The 16,966-nt window shown below is 60.5% G+C and overlaps 1 protein-coding gene across 2 annotated transcripts; it reads left to right on the top strand.

Annotated features, from left to right (window-relative positions):
• Positions 1-1,111: 1,111 nt before the first annotated feature.
• Positions 1,112-16,104, top strand: KCTD15 (potassium channel tetramerization domain containing 15). Of its 2 annotated transcripts, none has more exons than XM_058706631.1 (7): positions 1,112-1,274; positions 2,941-3,036; positions 4,679-4,771; positions 5,405-5,580; positions 10,589-10,733; positions 13,109-13,414; positions 14,632-16,104. In XM_058706631.1, exons 3-7 carry the CDS (start codon positions 4,706-4,708, stop codon positions 14,788-14,790), a joined length of 852 nt encoding a protein of 283 aa, XP_058562614.1. In that variant the 5' UTR covers positions 1,112-1,274; positions 2,941-3,036; positions 4,679-4,705; the 3' UTR covers positions 14,791-16,104. The 2 variants fall into 2 exon arrangements, with proteins under 2 accessions (XP_058562614.1, XP_058562613.1); XM_058706630.1 differs by having other exon boundaries at positions 2,938-3,036.
• Positions 16,105-16,966: the final 862 nt, after the last annotated feature.

Below are 16,966 nucleotides of genomic sequence, written 5' to 3'. Positions count from 1 at the left end.
GACGCCCCGGGCGCTGGCCGCGGCGCCGCGGGGAGTCTTGGCCGCCGAGCTCTCCACTGCGCCGCGCGCGGAAAGGAAATGGCGCATCTGGCCGCGGGCTGCGGGCCGGGCGCCCCCCGCGCGCCCCTCCCCCGCGGTGGCCGACCGCGTGTCCGCAGACGTCACGGGCGGCGCTGCTCCCCGGCAGAGGGGCAGTCGGGGCCGAGACCCGGAGAGGGAGGCCGTGGAGGGGGAGGGGCGGCCCTGGCCCCCGGCTCCGCTCCAGCCCCGGCCGACTCGCAGCCCAGTTTCTTCCCAAGTCCCGCCCCCTACCCCCGGGCGCCGCGGCGGCGGCTGCTCTCCTCTTTGTAACAGAAGAGTCAAGAAATGTGAGAAACGTGCCCTGTGTTACTTATTTGGGAGCCGAAAATTTATGCCCAGCTGAAAGCGCCCGGGGAAATATTACATCAGATGAAATGACAATGATTAAAATCAGCTTCTCCCCCGCCCCCTCCCGAGCCCGGAGGAGGCCCGGGCGCCGCGTGGCCGGCCGGCGGGGGGCGGGGGGCTGGGCGGCGGAGGGCGCGGGGGCCCGGGCGCACCGCTCCCGGGAGGGTCCTGGCGGAGGCCCCGGCGGGAAGGCTCGGGCTCCGGGAGAGGCGCGTGGGGATCGCCCGGCGAAAGGAGGGGAACCAGCGCATTTTTGTCGCCGAGCGCGGCAGGCGCGGGCGCGCGGAGCTAATTGCGACTCTAATCCTCTGCCCCGCGGCGCAGCCGAGCCCCGAGCCAGGAGTCGCCGCGCGCTCCCGCTCGCGCTCGCCGCGCTGGGTAATTTGGAGCCGGATCGCTGCCCTTTGCGTCCGGGCTCGGCCGCGACGGGGCGCGGGCTACGGGCTGGGGTGGGGGGCTGGTTTTCTCGCCAGCAATCAGGGAAGGCCGCTGGAGAGAGAGGAGGGAGGAGAGGAGGTGGGAGCGGCGGGAGGGCAGCCGGAGAGCGGCGCGAAGAGGAGGCGGCGGTGGCGGCGGCGGCGGCCGCGAGGAGGGGAGGAGGCGAGGGGAGGGCGGGGAGGGGAGGCCCCGGCGCGCCGCGCCGCGAGGGGCCGCGCGAAGCGGGGGCCGGGGCGGGAGGGGTGGGTGGGGGGAGGGTTGGGGGCGAGAGAGAAAGTAACTCCAGGACGAGACCGGAGCGACCCGCGCAGAGAGCATAGGCGGCCAGGCTGCGCCCGGCGCCCGAGACCGGCGGCTGCGGGGGGCGGGGGCTGCGCCCGAGCCCGATCCGCCGCTCCGGCTCCGAGGTAAGCCCCGCGCGGGCGGCCACCGCTCGGCGCCGCGCACCCCTGTCCCCAAAGTGGCGGTGATACCGAGAAAGTAGCTCGGCCGGCGTTCGGACCTGGGTAGGGGCGGCTGCTTTGTCCCGGTGCCGGGCGGCGGGGGCTGGCGGCGCGGGGGCACCCAGCACAAAGGCCTGGCGCGGGAGGGGGGGGTTGCCCACGTGGGCTGGCCCTGGCCCTGGCCCCGGGTGGACCCTCCCCACGCGGGCGGGCTCCGAGCTTCCTGCCGCGCGGGGCGGGGTGTGGGGGTGGTGGTGTTGCAGGTCCCGGCACTCGGGCCTCAGTGCAGGGCCGAGCGCCCTGCAGGGCCAGCGAGTTTCCGGGGTCAGCACCAGGCTCACGCCTCTGGGGCTTCGGGGCGCACAGGGCCCGGCTTGGCGCCCAAATCAGAGAGAAAAAGTCTCTAACGGGACAGATGTGCGTCGTCTGACGCCCACCACGCGAGTCCGAGACGGGGCGGGGGGGCCGGCGAGCTGGTGGTGGTCCCAGGCGCGCGGGCTTGGCGGCCCCGGGCGGGCCTTGCGGAGACGCCTCGGGCTCCTGCTGCCCGCGGGTACCCCCTGACCTGGACGCGCGCACGGGGCACACATTCGGAAATGCCCCTCTCCCGCAGCCCAAACGCCTTTCCGTCATCCCTTGCCCCCCACCTCGACTGCAGAAAGATAAGCTTCAAGTTTTCACTCCGTGTCTCAAATGTGCATGAAGGAATTTAACTGCACGAGTGAATAACAGCATTAGTTTCAATTAATTTTTTTTTAATCCCGGCAACAATAAACTTTGAGAACAAAAGCGCTTTTACGTCCTTAATTAGGCGAGCTTCCCATCTGTGGTCTCTAAGTGTCTGCCTCTTGATTTAACTTTGTCCTCCGCCCCGCCCCCGCCGTACACCCCTCCCCGCCCTGCCAGGCACTCCGGTTCCGTGGCCACCCCCGCCCCCCGGCGCCGCCGGCCTCGGCCCAGCCGGCTCCGGCCGCCCCGAAGTTCACACCGGCCGGCGGGCTCTGCGGCGGGGCTGGCGCGCACCAGGTGGCATGCCCGCCTCCCTCCGCCGCCCTCCCCCTCCATCCCGGACAATTCCGCAGGCCCCTGGCACTCTCGCCCGCGGCTGGCGCCCAGGGCGCAGAGCTGAAGGGAGCTCGCGAGGCGCCTTCTGTTTACCTTTTATGGTTAAAATAACAGCTTAGCAAAGAAGCGACTTCACGAAGAAGCGATTTAGTGAAATCGTCTCAAGCTGCCGCAGCTCAGCCAGTTTAATCACCCCCAGAGAGCTGAACAACTGCGAACACAATGGGACACAAAATCATTTTGTGTGTAAATGAGCGTGGCATTCTGCTCGCTTCCCTCCGCTCGGCGGGCGGGGCGCGGCGGCGGCGGCGGGCGGCGGGCGGGCGCGGGACCCGGGGCTCCCACCGCAGCTCAGGGAAGCGGGTCAATACCTAGCCAGTTTGGAGACCCGCGGGCCCTGGAGCACGCTACAGCGCGGAGACCCCTGCAACAGGCGGTTTGGGCGAGCCTCTGGAGGGCCGGGGCGCGCTGGGGCTGGGTGGTGGGTCGTGGATTTGCCGGTGATGTTGAAGAAATGAACTTGCGTCTCTTACTGCACCCACTTTTGTGCTTCTGACCTCAGCAGTGGTGTCGGGGAAAGGGTCGTTGTCCAGCACAGATGCGTTGGCAGGAGGCAGCCCTGGAGGTTCTGGTGGAGGCGTAAAGCCTGGGGCTTCCAACGGTGAGTTTTTTGGTTTGCCAGTGAACATCAGGTCGCGCTTGTGATGGAGAAGAGGCTGGATGAGAACAGGATTGAGCAGCTTCTGTGATGGGTACTTGGTGTTAAATGTCACTTGAGTAGTGTCCTGGTAGTTGGGAAAACATTGCTCAGTCCGCTTTGATAGAATTTCCATTGGAATCCCTTCCAGCACACTTTATCCTCAGTTGTGGCTTTCCTTGTGACTCCTCCCCCAGCAGAACCTCCCAGGGCAGGAAAACCCATCCTGAGGTCTGTTTTGGTTTCTCAGAACTTCCTTGAGATAAGTGACCTGCATTTCTTTTCTGAGCTGGCCAGAAGTCAGGAATGCCAAAAGCCGCAGACCCTGAGTAGCTCCCCAGTGAGAGTATAAATTAAACATCACTGTTTAATCGCAACCCCCACCCCAGTTTCATGTCAGGGAACCTTCCAGAGCACTGAGGGCAGAACAGATCCTAGGATGGTAACCTCACTTAAATTTGCAGTATTGACGTTCGTTGGACCTTGGTCCATGTTTTAAAATTGGATGTTGAATTTCAAGGCACAAAGTCAAACCTGCGACGGAGAAGTCCAGGTTAGGCTTGTGGGAGCCAGTGTGTGTGTGTGTGTGTGTGTGTGTGTGTGTGTGTGTGTGTGTGTGTGTGTGTGTGAGGGGGTTGGTGTTCACTGTGCCCTATGAGACAGCCTCAGGTCAATGCAGAGGGCTGCATAGACCTCTTCTCCCCCCACCCCCCGCCCCCCTTCGGCAGGGTCCTAAGGTGGCTTCTAGTGACTGAGAGACAGTCTTATTTCAAGTGGTCGTGGCACACAGGAAAGTCACTAGTGGAGAAGAGCAGAACGGAAGGTCCGTTTGCTGAGCTGCTCTCTGTTTCCTTCCGGCCAGCTCTCTAGTGCCTTGGGGGGGTGTGATCCTGAGGGGGTCTGGAATACATTAGGCACAGACAAGACCATTCTGGGGGTCTGGGTTGAAACTGCAGAGGTGCAGGCCAGGCAAACAAAGACAAGTTTCCTCTCTTAGGCGCCCTAGGGGAGAGGTGGCTTCCTAAGTGACTTTCACTCTTCCCTATGCCCTGGCTTCTGCCTAAAGAGACTTCTCTGTGACTGGCCATTCTCACACTGCATCTTAACACCGTGGAGACGGTGTTCAGAGTCCTGGGCTCCCGAGCCCATGGAGGCTGGGGGATCCTCCCTGACCTGTGGTCCACAGGGCTCTCTGCTGATGCAAGAGGAGACACGGTTGGTAACATGGCTCTGAACCAAAATACCAGGAAAATCAGATTTGTTCTGAAACATTTTGGGGCAATAATGGTGAGCATATGTTTCAGCACTGTCATTAGCCGAATTAGCAGACGTGGAGCTGCCCAGAAAACACGTGTGTGTGTGTGTGTGTGTGTGTGTGTGTGTGTGTGTGTGTGTGTGTGGTGTGTGTGTGTGCGTGTAAGCTGCTACGGTTTTGGAGCGTGGGGATAGGGTAGTGGCGGGTGGAATCTGGAGAGGGCTCTGTGGTGGGGGGTCCCAGAGAGAAAATGCAGAAAGGAGGATTCCAAGCGTCTTTGACTCTGGGAGACCCAGCGCCCACGACTCCTGAGGAGTAAAAGCCCTATGGTTTTGTCGGTGCTCCCCACAGATACTCTGGGCAGCGATGGAAGCCTAGATGCCTCACCGCAAGGAGCGGCCGAGCGGGTCCTCGCTTCACGCCCACGGCAGCGCCAGCACTGCGGTGAGAGCCAGCAGGGTGGGCTGGGGCAGCGGCCGGTGGCCCCCTCTCTGCCCTTATCCCCAGCGCCTGCCTGCTTACCTGCCGCCCTTCCTCCCAGCCGCCGCAGTCAAGAGATGGCTGTTGACTGGCTGTGCGATTATGTATTTTTTGAAACAAAAATGCTCTTAATTTGATGTGAAATTTACTACATGTATAAAACTCAACGCCTTAGGTGCTGAGGAAGTCACTAATTTAGAGGTGTCTCGTTACTGAGACAAACTTGCAAAAACCCCTGAATCCCAATTCACAAATTGGTGATTCGTTTGTCAGGGGATATTTCACATCTAACACATAAGCCCGCGACCTTTAATTAGAATTTTGCAGTTTGTTTTATGCCCCTGGAGGCTGACACCTTGAAAATTTTTTTTCTTGATTTCTTATTGCTAATAAGCATCTTTCTTTTTCCCTCTGGTTCTTTGAAGAAAATGATGCAAATACACTTAATTACAGTGGTGGCCATAATTTGTCAGCTGAATATGTGATCAGGCACAGGCAGAAGTGATCTGATTAGATCTGTGATCACATTGGCAATAAAAGGGAGTGCACAGCTCTGTTGTGGAGAAGCTCTCGTTTTCACCTTGTTTCCATCTCCAGGAGGGAGGAAGCATGTCCCGGTTGTCTCTTACCCGGTCGCCCGTGTCTCCCCTGGCCGCCCAGGGGATCCCACTGCCAGCCCAGCTCACCAAGTCCAACGCACCCGTGCACATCGATGTGGGTGGCCACATGTACACCAGCAGCCTGGCCACGCTCACCAAGTACCCTGACTCCAGGTAAGAGCTGAGCCCCTTGGAGCACCAGGCGCACGGTGGTTGTTGGTCCCATCTGCAGCCCGCTGCCAGTGGGCTCTGTCTCCTCTGTCAGCCGCTCAGGCTCTCCAGGGCCCTCCCACTCTCCTGGACCTGGAGGACTAGAGTTTGGGAGGCCGAGTCTACCTCTTAAAAGATGCTTTCTACAGGGACTTGTGGCCCTGTGCTGGTGGTATTGAAAGTGCCCGGTGGAGCTCCCGACCCACCGGCAGAAGCCCCTTATGCAGGGCCAGCCCCACCTGAAAGTGGCCACCAGCTGGCTGGGGAATCTCAGGTACCTTCAGGGTCCCCTTGAGCGAGCCTCAGGCCTGGCCTTTGCAAAGGATCATTTGTGAGCCATGCTGCATACTCCGTGGGATCCTGGGGGAGAGAAGTATTTAATCCTGTTTCCTACTCTGACCCTTGGTTAAGTACACAAGGGGGAGGATGAGGGGAGCTGCAGTTTCCAGCTTTGTCTGTCTGCGTGGCCACTGCTAGACCCTCGGGTGTAGCAGCCGGCTCCCTTGGGCAGGGGTGGGGAGGTAGGGGGAGTTGCAGATGAGGTGTCTCTGACCAGGAGCATCCCAACAGTGCACCTGGCTCTCCGCCCGGCTCCTGGAGCTCCCGACTCCCGGGCCTATTTGTGGGAGGTACTGGGCGCTGTCAGATCCCCCGCTCCCGCCACTTGGGCACGTCCCTCCCAGGGACCTGGTTTCCCATTGGCATAGGAGCAGGGCGGACCAGAGACGGGCTGGGTCTCTGAGCACCCCCTAGAGATGGTACAGCACGCTGCACGCAGAGCCCACGACCGCTTGCTCCTGGCACAGCGAGGTGGCCACCGCCCAGGGCTGAGCAGCAGGAGGGCCAAGGCTACAGGGTATCGCCCTCGTTTTATACATTTAAAAAAAAACAAGAGGAGTTAATTAATCCCCCAGACACCAAGGGATCATCTCTGGGAAGCCTTCTCGTCAGTCTGCCTTATCGCTGGTGTGAAGGCTCGTTGTGGAGGAGTCCTAGCGCATGGCGGCTTGATGAGGGCCAGGGCGGAGCCCTCCACGGGGGCAGGAGTGCTCCCTCTAGGAGCACATGCTGGAGGTGGATGTAGAGTCCAGTTCAGAATTTGGGGAGTCTGGGGCACAGATGGCACTTGGGACTTCATTCCCTCGGCCCAGCAGAGGCTGAGGCCTGGGGCAGGCACTGGTGAACTTGGGGCCTCGCCGGGGCCGCAGCCACGAGGCCACGCTGGCGGTGGCGGCCTGCGAGCTCTGTCTAGGGTGGGAGATGGATTCTGCTTATTTAATTTCAATTTCGCCTTCTGCGGCATTCCCGGGTTGTTTGAGATAGATCATCCCTTAATCGGTTGGCGACGTTTGTGAGTGAAATTCATAAAACCCTTGCCCACAACCTCTCTGAAGAGTGTTTCTTGAAATCAGACACTTGCCTTTCTAGAGCCATCGCAGCTCAGGCCTGCAGGGAATGGCTGCCTCATTCGCGTCTCCAGGCTGCTGCCTGGGAGCAGCAAGGACCGGGGGTGGGGGTGGGGGGGGTGGGGGGGGTGGCCCTCCCTTCCCCTCCCCTCCCCTCCCCTCCCCTCCCTTCCCCTCCCCTCCCCTCCCTTCCCCTCCCCTCCCCTCCCCTCCCATACCCACAGGGCAGCTCATCCTTGCCCATCGTGCTGCTCTGTGGTGGGGCAGGCCTCCTCACCAGGGAGCCGAGGCCACGTGGCTCGCGATCTGGCAGGTGGGACCCTCGGCGGCGGCAGGATGTGCCTGGAGGGGGTGGCAGTCTGCGTGCCTTCCCCAAGGCTGGGGCTTTGCGATGAATCTGTTGTTCTTGCCTGGATGGCTTCTGGCTCAGGGCAGGGCTGCTCCCTGGGCCTGAAGCTTCGGCCTCGAGGCCAACGGGCGGCGTGACCTGTAGGACAGTCAGCGGACAGTGAGTCAGGCCCGGCCTGGGAGGTAGGTGGGGCTGCTGTGCTGGCAAGAGCCCCTCAGATCTCTCTCATCCTTCTTTCAGTGAATCATTAAAATTAAAAAGAAATGTTTTTCACCAATTCCGGAAACCAAGATCAATCCCTCACCCACTGGCATTGATGTATGAGTCACCAAGCGATGGAGAAGATTGCTAAGGTCACCGAGGAGGCAGGGGGTTCTGGGTATCAGGAAAGTCCCACCTCGGGCAGTGCTGTGAGACCAGGGGGCTAGTGCCCTGCACCCTCGGGGCCCGTGCCCACGGGACTATATCTGGGCTTCTGGTTCTTGGCTCATCAGGGAGCAGGTGCTACCACTGGGTGGCCCAGGGAAAGCCATCAGCCCTTGCCCATAAAGAACAGAGCACGGCTGCCCAGGGCTGGAAATGAACTCCAGGGGCTGCCACCTCTCTCACCCCTGCCGGACATCCGTTAGCTGCTGCCATCACAGTCCCAAGCTGGTATCCATGCCGGCTGTGGGAAGCCGCAAATTACTAATAAAATCTTCCACCGAAACATCCGGGAAATTGGAGCCAAAGCTTAAACAAAAGACCTCCATCAGCTGGGGTCAGAGGTGCCCCAAAACCCTGTAGCCTCTCTCTGAGGGTAGCCCAGAAAGGAGTTGGCTCCCAAGACCCTGCAAAGTGATGGGGGGTAGGGGAGGCGGGGGTTGTCCTTTTGTGACCATTGTCCTAACCTGCCCTAAACTGCTCTCATCCTTGGTAGCCTCAAATCCTGAGGGCATGGAAGGCCTTTGTCCTTTGGAGAGACACTGATGGTAAGGTCTAGAACCAGTCTTAAAGTAAGGCGGATTGAGAACCTTCTAGCCATGGACCAACAGGACAACCTAGAACCCAGCCAGCCCTGGAATGTGGGTGACCCAGGAAGCCCTCTAGACCAACAGGATGGTGTGGAGCCCCAGCCAGCCGTGGCCTAGAACGTTGCTTGCTGCACAGAGTGTTTGAGCTCAACCAGGAACAGGAGAGAAAGTTCCACAGGGAGGCTGAGGCCGTGGACTTGCTGGCTTGCCTGTGGATGTGGCTCTTCCTTCTTCCTGCTGGTGCCATGTTTGGGCCCTCGGCTGTCTGCTGCTGAGGACTGCCCACGGGACAGGCAGTGTTGCCTCGTCCCATCTGTCTCTAGGGTGCTGGATGGCCCTCATTCTGACATCTGAACGCCCAAGCTCTGTGGAGGTCAGGTTTTGGGGACTTGGGCAGCTGGAACAGGCCATGAAGCCCGTAAGGCTTTCCAGCAGGGGCTGCGTCCCCCGGGCCTGGGGAGGTGAGAGGGCTCCATGGCTTGAGGAGTCCCGAGATGAGTCGTATCTGGGTGACGGCAGTGCTGGTTCCACAGGCTGGGGCCTCTCCACGCCACATCATAGACTCTGAGAGGCTCACGCGCATCCACGAGTTAGCCTTGCCTTTTCTACACCCCACTGGGACAGGGGCTGGGCCATGTCCCCAGAGGGAGAATGTGTGACTGCATGGCTGCTGCACACGTGAGCAGGCCCTCCCAGCCAATGCCTTGAGTGTGCTAGGCCACCAGAGTGGGGGACAGTATAGATGGGAGGCTCTGGGCGAGGCTCTGGAGACTCTAACCCCTCAGCTTCCGCCCGGCTCATGTGCACTGGCACACAATGCTCGGGCAGAGCAGGGCCTCAGGAACAGTGACTTGGAGTGGACGGAGGACTGGGCTGTTGGCGGAGAGGGGAGCGTCCCTGGAGGGTCCTTGCTGGTAGGGGCAGTGAGGCGGGAGGCTTAGGCACCAGCTTGTGCGGGCTGGGCTAGAAGGCCTCAGTCCCAGACCAGGCCACCGTTCTCCCGGGCTGTGCCTACAAGCTGCCGCCTTGGCAGGGTTTAGCTGGTGTGGGGCCCCGCCTGCTGAAGGATGTCTGGGGGTGTCATCGCTGAGGGGACACTGCCAACCTCCCACCTGCTCCTGAGTCAAGCTCTCGGCTGTCCCCACCCCTCCTGGGGACTCCTAACTGTCCACAGCTGGGCCTGGGGGCAGCCAGGGAATCAGCCAGTTGGGGCCAGCCACCCTGGGCGTCGGAGAGGCCCCAGCCCTGGCCCTGAGGCCAGGGTCCTCCCTGGAGCGGATGGGGACAGGTATCAGGGGCTCCCCGCGAGCATCCTGCAGGTCCTGTGTTTCTGTCAGAACCAAGTGCCCTTCAGAGGACAGGGTGCCGGGATGGGACCTGTCTGTGTGCATCCGCCAGCGTGTGGGCACACTGGAGTGCGTGCCTCTGTGTAGACCGTGGTGCGTGCAGACGCGTTCACACCGCAGCGTGTGTGTGCAAGCACACTGTTGAATGCATGTCTGCTGTGGCACATGCTGTCCCTCCCGCCTGCCTCTCTTCCTCCCCCAGGGCCCCCTGAGCGGGTGACTGCATGGTCTGCCTGTGAGTTTGTCCAGTGCAAATGGCTGTGTCTCTGCTCGGTTCACGCTGGCCGGCGTGTCCTTTGCCTGGGCGTGTCCGGGTCTGCGTGTGATTTGTGTGTTGCAAGGGAGGGGACCGTGTGAGCCTGTGCCTCTCGCCCAGGTGTGTCCCGTGTGCCGCTCATTTGTGTGGCTTGGGCGAGGTGTGGGACCCAGGACTGTCTTGCCGGGCTTACACGTGTTAGCTGGGTGTGTGGCCGTGGGCTGGGGTATCTGACGGTCAGTGGGAGTTTTCGGTGGGGGGGGCGGGGTCTGTCTGGCAGGGGTTGGCGTGCATGGGGCAACGAGGCTGTGTCTTTGTCTCACTGTAGTTTTCCAAGCCTGTCGTGTCCGCGGGTGCATGCAGCCAGGCGCGTCTCTCTCTGGCTGTGGCTTGTGAGTGTAGGCTGGGTATACAGCGTGTGCCAGTGTCCTGACTGCGGCCTGGCTGCCCTTGGTGTATGCGGACATCCGTCATGCCTGGCACAGTCCCGGAGTGACCCATGTGAGGCCCCCCGCCCCTCCAGCAGGGCAGACCCTAAGGGGTGGGGGCAGGGCAGATGGCCTGGCCCTTCCATCAGACATCCCACTCTCTCTCTCTCCCAGAATAAGCCGCCTCTTCAATGGCACTGAACCCATCGTCCTGGACAGTTTAAAGCAACATTATTTCATCGACCGGGATGGGGAGATTTTCCGCTATGTCCTGAGCTTCCTGCGGACGTCAAAACTGCTGCTCCCGGATGACTTCAAGGTAAGTCTGCAGCCGGCAGCTCCCCAGCGATGCCTGTGCGGTGGCATTACACAGGGGACGCTGTGACTTAATAAATGGACCCATGGTCGTCATGGCAACCATAAAAAGTTAAACGATGAAGCCGAGGGCTAAATCAGTTTTTCTAAACTAATTTTGTTTTCTCACGTTTTTAGCTTATTTATCAGGGTGTAACAACAATTAAGCAGTGGCGCTTACCCCATTTCGTTTACCGTGTTGAGGGACGGTCGTGCATCAGAGTTACGGGACTTAGAGGTTCCCACGTGTGCTCCTTGTCAGCAATTTGCAGGGGGAAGCCTGGTGCAAACTCAATACCTTTTAAATGAAAGGTTATCCCCAGGTCTTGGGGTGAGCCTGTCCGGGGCAGCCAATCTGGCTCTGAGAGGCTGCCTCAGTGCTGGGCCCCTCCGTGGCTCCGGGGATCCCAGAGGAAGGAAGCTTAGACCTGCCTTGAACCAGCAATTGTCCCTCCCTCCCTCCCTCCCTCCCTCCCTCCCTTCCTGCACCCAGAGGACCAATGGCCCTGGGGCTGTTTTGTCCTCCATCCAACTGATGCTGGGTGCCAATAACCAAAGTCAGGCCGAAGATACAATGAAATCCGGGGCAGACACGGGTCCTGTCCTCATCGCACTTACAATCTAGCGAGAAGACAGATGTTCAACAACAGTGAAATGCTTGAATCCCCTTGGTGGGGGAGCAGATGTTTCCTGGAAGTGAAGCGTGGTGAAGGGGAAGCATGGAGAACCTGGCCCCAGGGGGGTTGGAGGGAAGGATGCTTCTCTGGATGGCGAAGGAGGAACAGGGGCAAACAGGTGTGAGGGTCTTGGTGAGCGGGCAGGGTGGCAAGAAGCTTGGTACCGTCCAGAACCAGAGAGAAGGTGTCAGCCTGGGGCTGTAGGAACGGGGACGGGAAAGGAGGCTGCTGTTTGAGGTGGGACCTTGGTGGCTAGCTCGGCATGTGGCTGGTGGCATTTTACCCTGAACGCGGTGGCAGGGATGTGAGCAGGGAATGACAGGTCTGCTAGCCCTGGCTACTATGTGGAGAAGGAGGGTGAGGGGCGGGAGCAGGAGGCCAAGGGAGTTTCCTGAAGGCCTTGGTCCTGATTGGAGGCAGCAAAGATGGGGCAAAGGGGCAGACTGGGTTTATGTTTAGGACTTGGCCATAGAAGGCCGTGGTATGGACCGGTGGAGGGTCAGGGCATTCTTGAGGCTGCCTCCTGGTCTTTGGCTTGCGGCCTGAGTGGATGCATGGAGGCCCAGGGGTGGAATGGGCTGGAGGGAGTGTTACACCTCACTCCTGCGTGGAATTGGTGGTGTGGCATAGGGTGGAGAAGTTCTGGGCCATAAGAAAAAATGTGTGCCAATATCGTTTGAAACCTCTGGAGTGGATGAGAGCAGATGCCCAGCATGGCACCCTAGGGAGCCCCTGTGGAGGGAAATTGGGCTTTCTTCAGAGGGGTTCCAGAGGCTGGGGGGCCAGCAGCGGGAAGGAAGGGGCTTAGGGCCTATAGGATGGGCCCTGCTTTGGGGGTTGGGCCTCCTGACTCAGCCTTGAGCTGAGCCCCAGTGACTGGCCCGAGTCATGGGTCCTGAGCTACTCAGGGCCAGGGCACATATGGGTGCACATGTGTTTGGGGGACAGATGGCATGAGCATGCCAGCCTGGGAGTCGGCTGCCTGGGGCTGGGCTTCCCACTCCCAGACACCTCCTCACCTGCCTGCTAGAGCGGGGTGGGCCCGGCACCTGGCGCGTTTTGTTGTCCTTTGGCCCTCGCCCCCTTCTCTGAGACGGGCGTTTATGTCCATTTTATAGACGAGGAAACCGAGGCTCTGAGGAGGTAACTGATGATCAGAGGCCTCAGAGCTGGTAGACAGCATGCGGGACATCCAACCCAGGGAGGTGTGCCCTGCCTCCCTGCTGGGCTGTGAGTTCCTCCGGGGCAGATGAGGGTGCTGCTGCTCTGTGCCCAGCCTCACTTCTCTGGGATTCTAAGAAGGCAGCAGGTCTCCAGACATAGGCACAGCCTCAGGCTCCACTAGTGCAGCCCCCTGGTCTTTCCAGAGGCCTGTCTCTGCTCCAGGGGTTTGGGGCCAGATGGAAGAGAGCGAGTGTGGGACTTGTGGGACGAGTCTGGCAAAGGTGGACACCAACTGCTGCCTTTCGGTCAAGGCTAGGTTCCTGTGCCTGTACACATTCATTTCCCCCATCTGTACAATGGGTACAACCATCCCAGTCCACGCTGAGCCCTGGGGGTCGCAGCTCCACGGTATTGCATGGGGCCAGGCGGGCGGCGTGGGGGGCTGGCCTTGGAAAGACCGGCCCCCACCTCCCACCATCCCCTCTGCGCATGCCCACAGGACTTCAGCCTGCTCTACGAGGAGGCGCGGTACTATCAGCTGCAGCCCATGGTGCGCGAGCTGGAGCGCTGGCAGCAGGAGCAGGAGCAGCGGCGCCGCAGCCGCGCCTGTGACTGCCTGGTGGTGCGGGTCACGCCGGACTTGGGTGAGCGGATCGCGCTCAGTGGCGAGAAGGCCCTCATCGAGGAGGTTTTCCCCGAGACCGGGGACGTCATGTGCAACTCTGTCAACGCCGGCTGGAACCAGGACCCCACGCACGTCATCCGCTTCCCGCTCAACGGCTACTGCCGGCTCAACTCCGTGCAGGTGAGGGCTGCGTGCGCGCGCCCCACCCGCCTCACCCCTGCCTCCCCACAGCCCTCCGGCAGCAGGGATGGGTGGAGGGAGGCGCGGTCCCTGAAACGGTGAAGCCCTCCGTGCCATCTCACAGAAAAGGCAACAATGTGTCGATGCATAATTTATGTCCCGCTCATAATTAAATGATGGCGCCTGGGGGATGGACTTAAAAAAATTGATCCGTGCTTTTTTTTTTTTTTTTTCCAAAAGGATGTTCTATAAAAATGGCCCAGAGTATTTTCAACAGAGTGTGTGCCTCATTTGACACCCAGAGTCTCCCTTTCGATTCAAATTGAACCCAGGCCATAGGAGCGGCAGGTCAGAGGCTGAGTGGAGGTGGCCTGGAGCCCCCTCACGCACCCTGCTGACCCACACAGCCGCAGGCGCCCAGATGGCTGCCCAGAGCCGTTCTGAACTGGCCTCCCTCCGAAGCGTCTCAGAGCTGGAGAACCCCAGATGGATGGGGCCTATTCTGCACCAGCTCTTTCAGACCTAAGAGCAGACTCCTATTTCTGCCTGAGGGCAGAGTGGGCATGGGGGGGGGGGGGCAGGTGGGGGGAAGAGTCCCATCCTCCCCCCTCAATGCACACATTCCCCAGGCTGTCAGTCAAAACTTAACTACTTGTGGGACACAGGGGTCAGACACAGTGACAAGACCCCCCCACCCCCCCACCGAGGCACAAACCCACGTGGACATGGAGGCCGGTAGAGACTCAGACCCCAAGAGGGCTCCTCCTTCTCCCCACCCCGAGTTCCCTTGAGCTGATGAGCCCCCAGGCCTCAAACCATCTGGGACTCACAGCTCAGGGAAGCAGGTGGCTGCCCAGAGGCCAAGGGCAGAGCCTCTGTGGAGTCAGGCCTCAGTGAGGCGGGGGAAGGGGCTGGGACCACGCCTCCGGAGAGAGGGGGCAGGTTACATCATGGCGAAGAGAAGGGGCCCAAAGACTCTTTCTGCCTCTGGATGAAGGCTGCGGACCTCTGAGCGCAGCAGGGTGGGGCAGCCTTCCCAGGTTTGGTCACTCAGGAGGACCTGGGGTCTGGCTGCTCCTGTCCCTCCTGTGGTTGCTCAACTTTGGGCTGTCAGGAGAGGGTGGCCTTGCCCTGGCTGATGCCTACCCGCCCACAAGGCCCAGCCAGGCAGACTCTTGCAGCGAGGCATTGCTGACCATTTCTGTCTTCCCTGGCAGGTCCTGGAGAGGCTGTTTCAGAGGGGCTTTAGCGTGGCTGCATCCTGTGGGGGTGGCGTGGACTCCTCCCAGTTCAGCGAGTACGTGCTTTGCCGTGAGGAGCGGCGACCGCAGCCCACCCCTACTGCGGTCCGGATAAAGCAGGAGCCCCTGGACTAGGCCCTGCCTCAGTGCCCACCTGAGGCCGTGTGGCCCTGGGGAACCCCCCGGGGCCCTGGAAACGGTGCTGGGGAGTTCTGCCTGTGCCTGCTTAGCAGTGGGCGTGAGACTGAGGGTGGGGCTGGAGTGTCCAAAGCCAGCCCAGGGAACCCCAGGTATCATGGCAACAGAACGTGGGGCGCCGGAGGCATGCCCGCGGAAGGACCGTTAATGTGACCCAAAGATGCTGCGGTGGGGACAGTTCTCGGGGCACTGCGGCTCCCCGGCCTGGCACAGCGTTCTCCGAGGCAGGGTCAGCAGAGGCCTCCCGGCCCACTCCGGAGGAGCCGTTCATCCTTCTCCACGCGTGGCAGACTCCGCGGGGTCTCCTTGCGTCACAGATGGCTTATTTTTCTACAGTATTTAAGATGGAAGTAACTAACTGCACAAGCCAAGAGAGGCCGACAAGGACCAACGCTTCTTCATCTGGTGCTCAGTTCTTAGCCGGACGTGTGCGTGCCCCCGTGGCAGAGGAGCTCCCAGGGGCCGGGGCCCAGGTGCCCGCAGAGTGGGGCTGGGGAGACCTCTGGTCCCTGTTCCAGAGACAGAGGCAAGAGTGGCAATACCATAGGAACGGAAGCAGGGCCCCCACGGGGCAGGGCTGCTGGGAGGAGGGCTGGGTGGGTGTGGGGGATGGATGGCTCTGGACCCTCACCTTTGCTGCCACCCAGGGTGCAGGCCACACTTGGTGAGTCACCTGACCTACCAATACCCTGGGGCTTCCAGTCCTGAGTGTACTCACACCCGGGCTTCTGCAGAAGTCTCTCCCCATCCAGACCAGCCACGGGGCCACACCGCATCCTTACCTCAGGAACGGGCCCCACGGTGAAGGGGCCCATGTGTCAGCGTCCTCTGGGTCCCCAGCTCAGGAAGCCGTCCCCAGCTCCGATTTTCCCACACTAATATGCACACTGAATTTGAGTTAAACTGTTCCACTAGCCTGCCAATAAGACTGGGACACAAGGCATACCTGGGGCTGTTGGCCCCGGATTCCAACAAGGACTGGCCCAAGGGGTGCTCACAGACCTGCTCCCTCCCAGACGACAGGCCCAAAGATGGACACCCCTGGCCTTGTCACCCTTCCCTGCGCGCTGGCTCCACCCGGGTGGGGAAACCTCGGAGGGGCGCCCCAGCCAGCCCCGCGCTGTGTAACAACGCCTGTAGACTTGTATATGACTCCTTTAATATTGTAAAGATGCCGATGTACAATTGTCGTGTGTTTGTGTAAACACATTACGTTCCTAGTTCATGCCATAAATGATGCTATAAAGCGAATGACTCAGGCTCCGTCCTGTGCAGAAGCGACAGCCGTATCCCGCATTCCACGTAGCGTGGGGTGGTTTGGGGGCGGGGTTCGTCCCTGAGGCGGGAGAACCAGCAGACCCTGCAGAGGTAGCTGGGGGAGGGGGAGGGGCAGGGTCCCGAGCGGGCCGTTATTTATTGCATTTGGGTGTTTCCTCTCTGCTGTGCCTGTCGCCTCTGGGCAGCACAGATTCTGAATTCTGATTCACAGTCCCTAACCATTGATGCGAGCCGGGAAAAGGCAGACAGAAGGTGTCCGAGGGCTTTTGAACCCAGTCAAATGTTTGAGAGTTTCCCCTCTCTGGCTTTTGGTTGAGGCTGGCGTCCTCTTTAGAGCCCCACGGAGCAGAAGGTGGCCAGCCACGGAACTTGCAGCCCCCAGCCTAACTGCCGGTCGCCGGAGCGCAGAGCAGGACCTCGGTGGGTCTCTTTCCAGGGGTGCGCCCTCCGTTCTAATGAGTCTTTTTGTGTTTTTCCTCAAAGTCCTTATGTTCCAACCCACGAGGACCCTTTTCCATGCCCGGTCAGGGACACCAGCTTCAACCTGCCTGCAGGACAGGAGCACAGAGCAGCCTCATCCCGTCTGAGGCCACGGAGCAGACGCCATCAGACAATCTAATTTGCTGGACAGAGTTGCTAGCCTTTTCCTTTGCTTAGCAACGCGCCTGTGGTTGGCACATCTGTATTTGGGCATCTGAGGTTCACATCTGAGAGGAGGAGAAAGTGTGTTTATTAGAAAGGAAGTCTTGTGAAAACAGCTCAGTGCCGTGTGCGTTTTTGGATTTTTTTTTTTCTGGTGTGACTGCGGGAGACTCCCTGACATTTTCAGGCAAAC

The sequence above is a fragment of the Neofelis nebulosa genome, chromosome 17 (assembly GCF_028018385.1).
Source record: "Neofelis nebulosa isolate mNeoNeb1 chromosome 17, mNeoNeb1.pri, whole genome shotgun sequence".
NCBI lineage: Eukaryota > Metazoa > Chordata > Mammalia > Carnivora > Felidae > Neofelis > Neofelis nebulosa.
The sequence above is the reverse complement of the archived record's forward strand: the minus strand, read 5'-3'. Positions and strand labels throughout refer to the sequence as shown.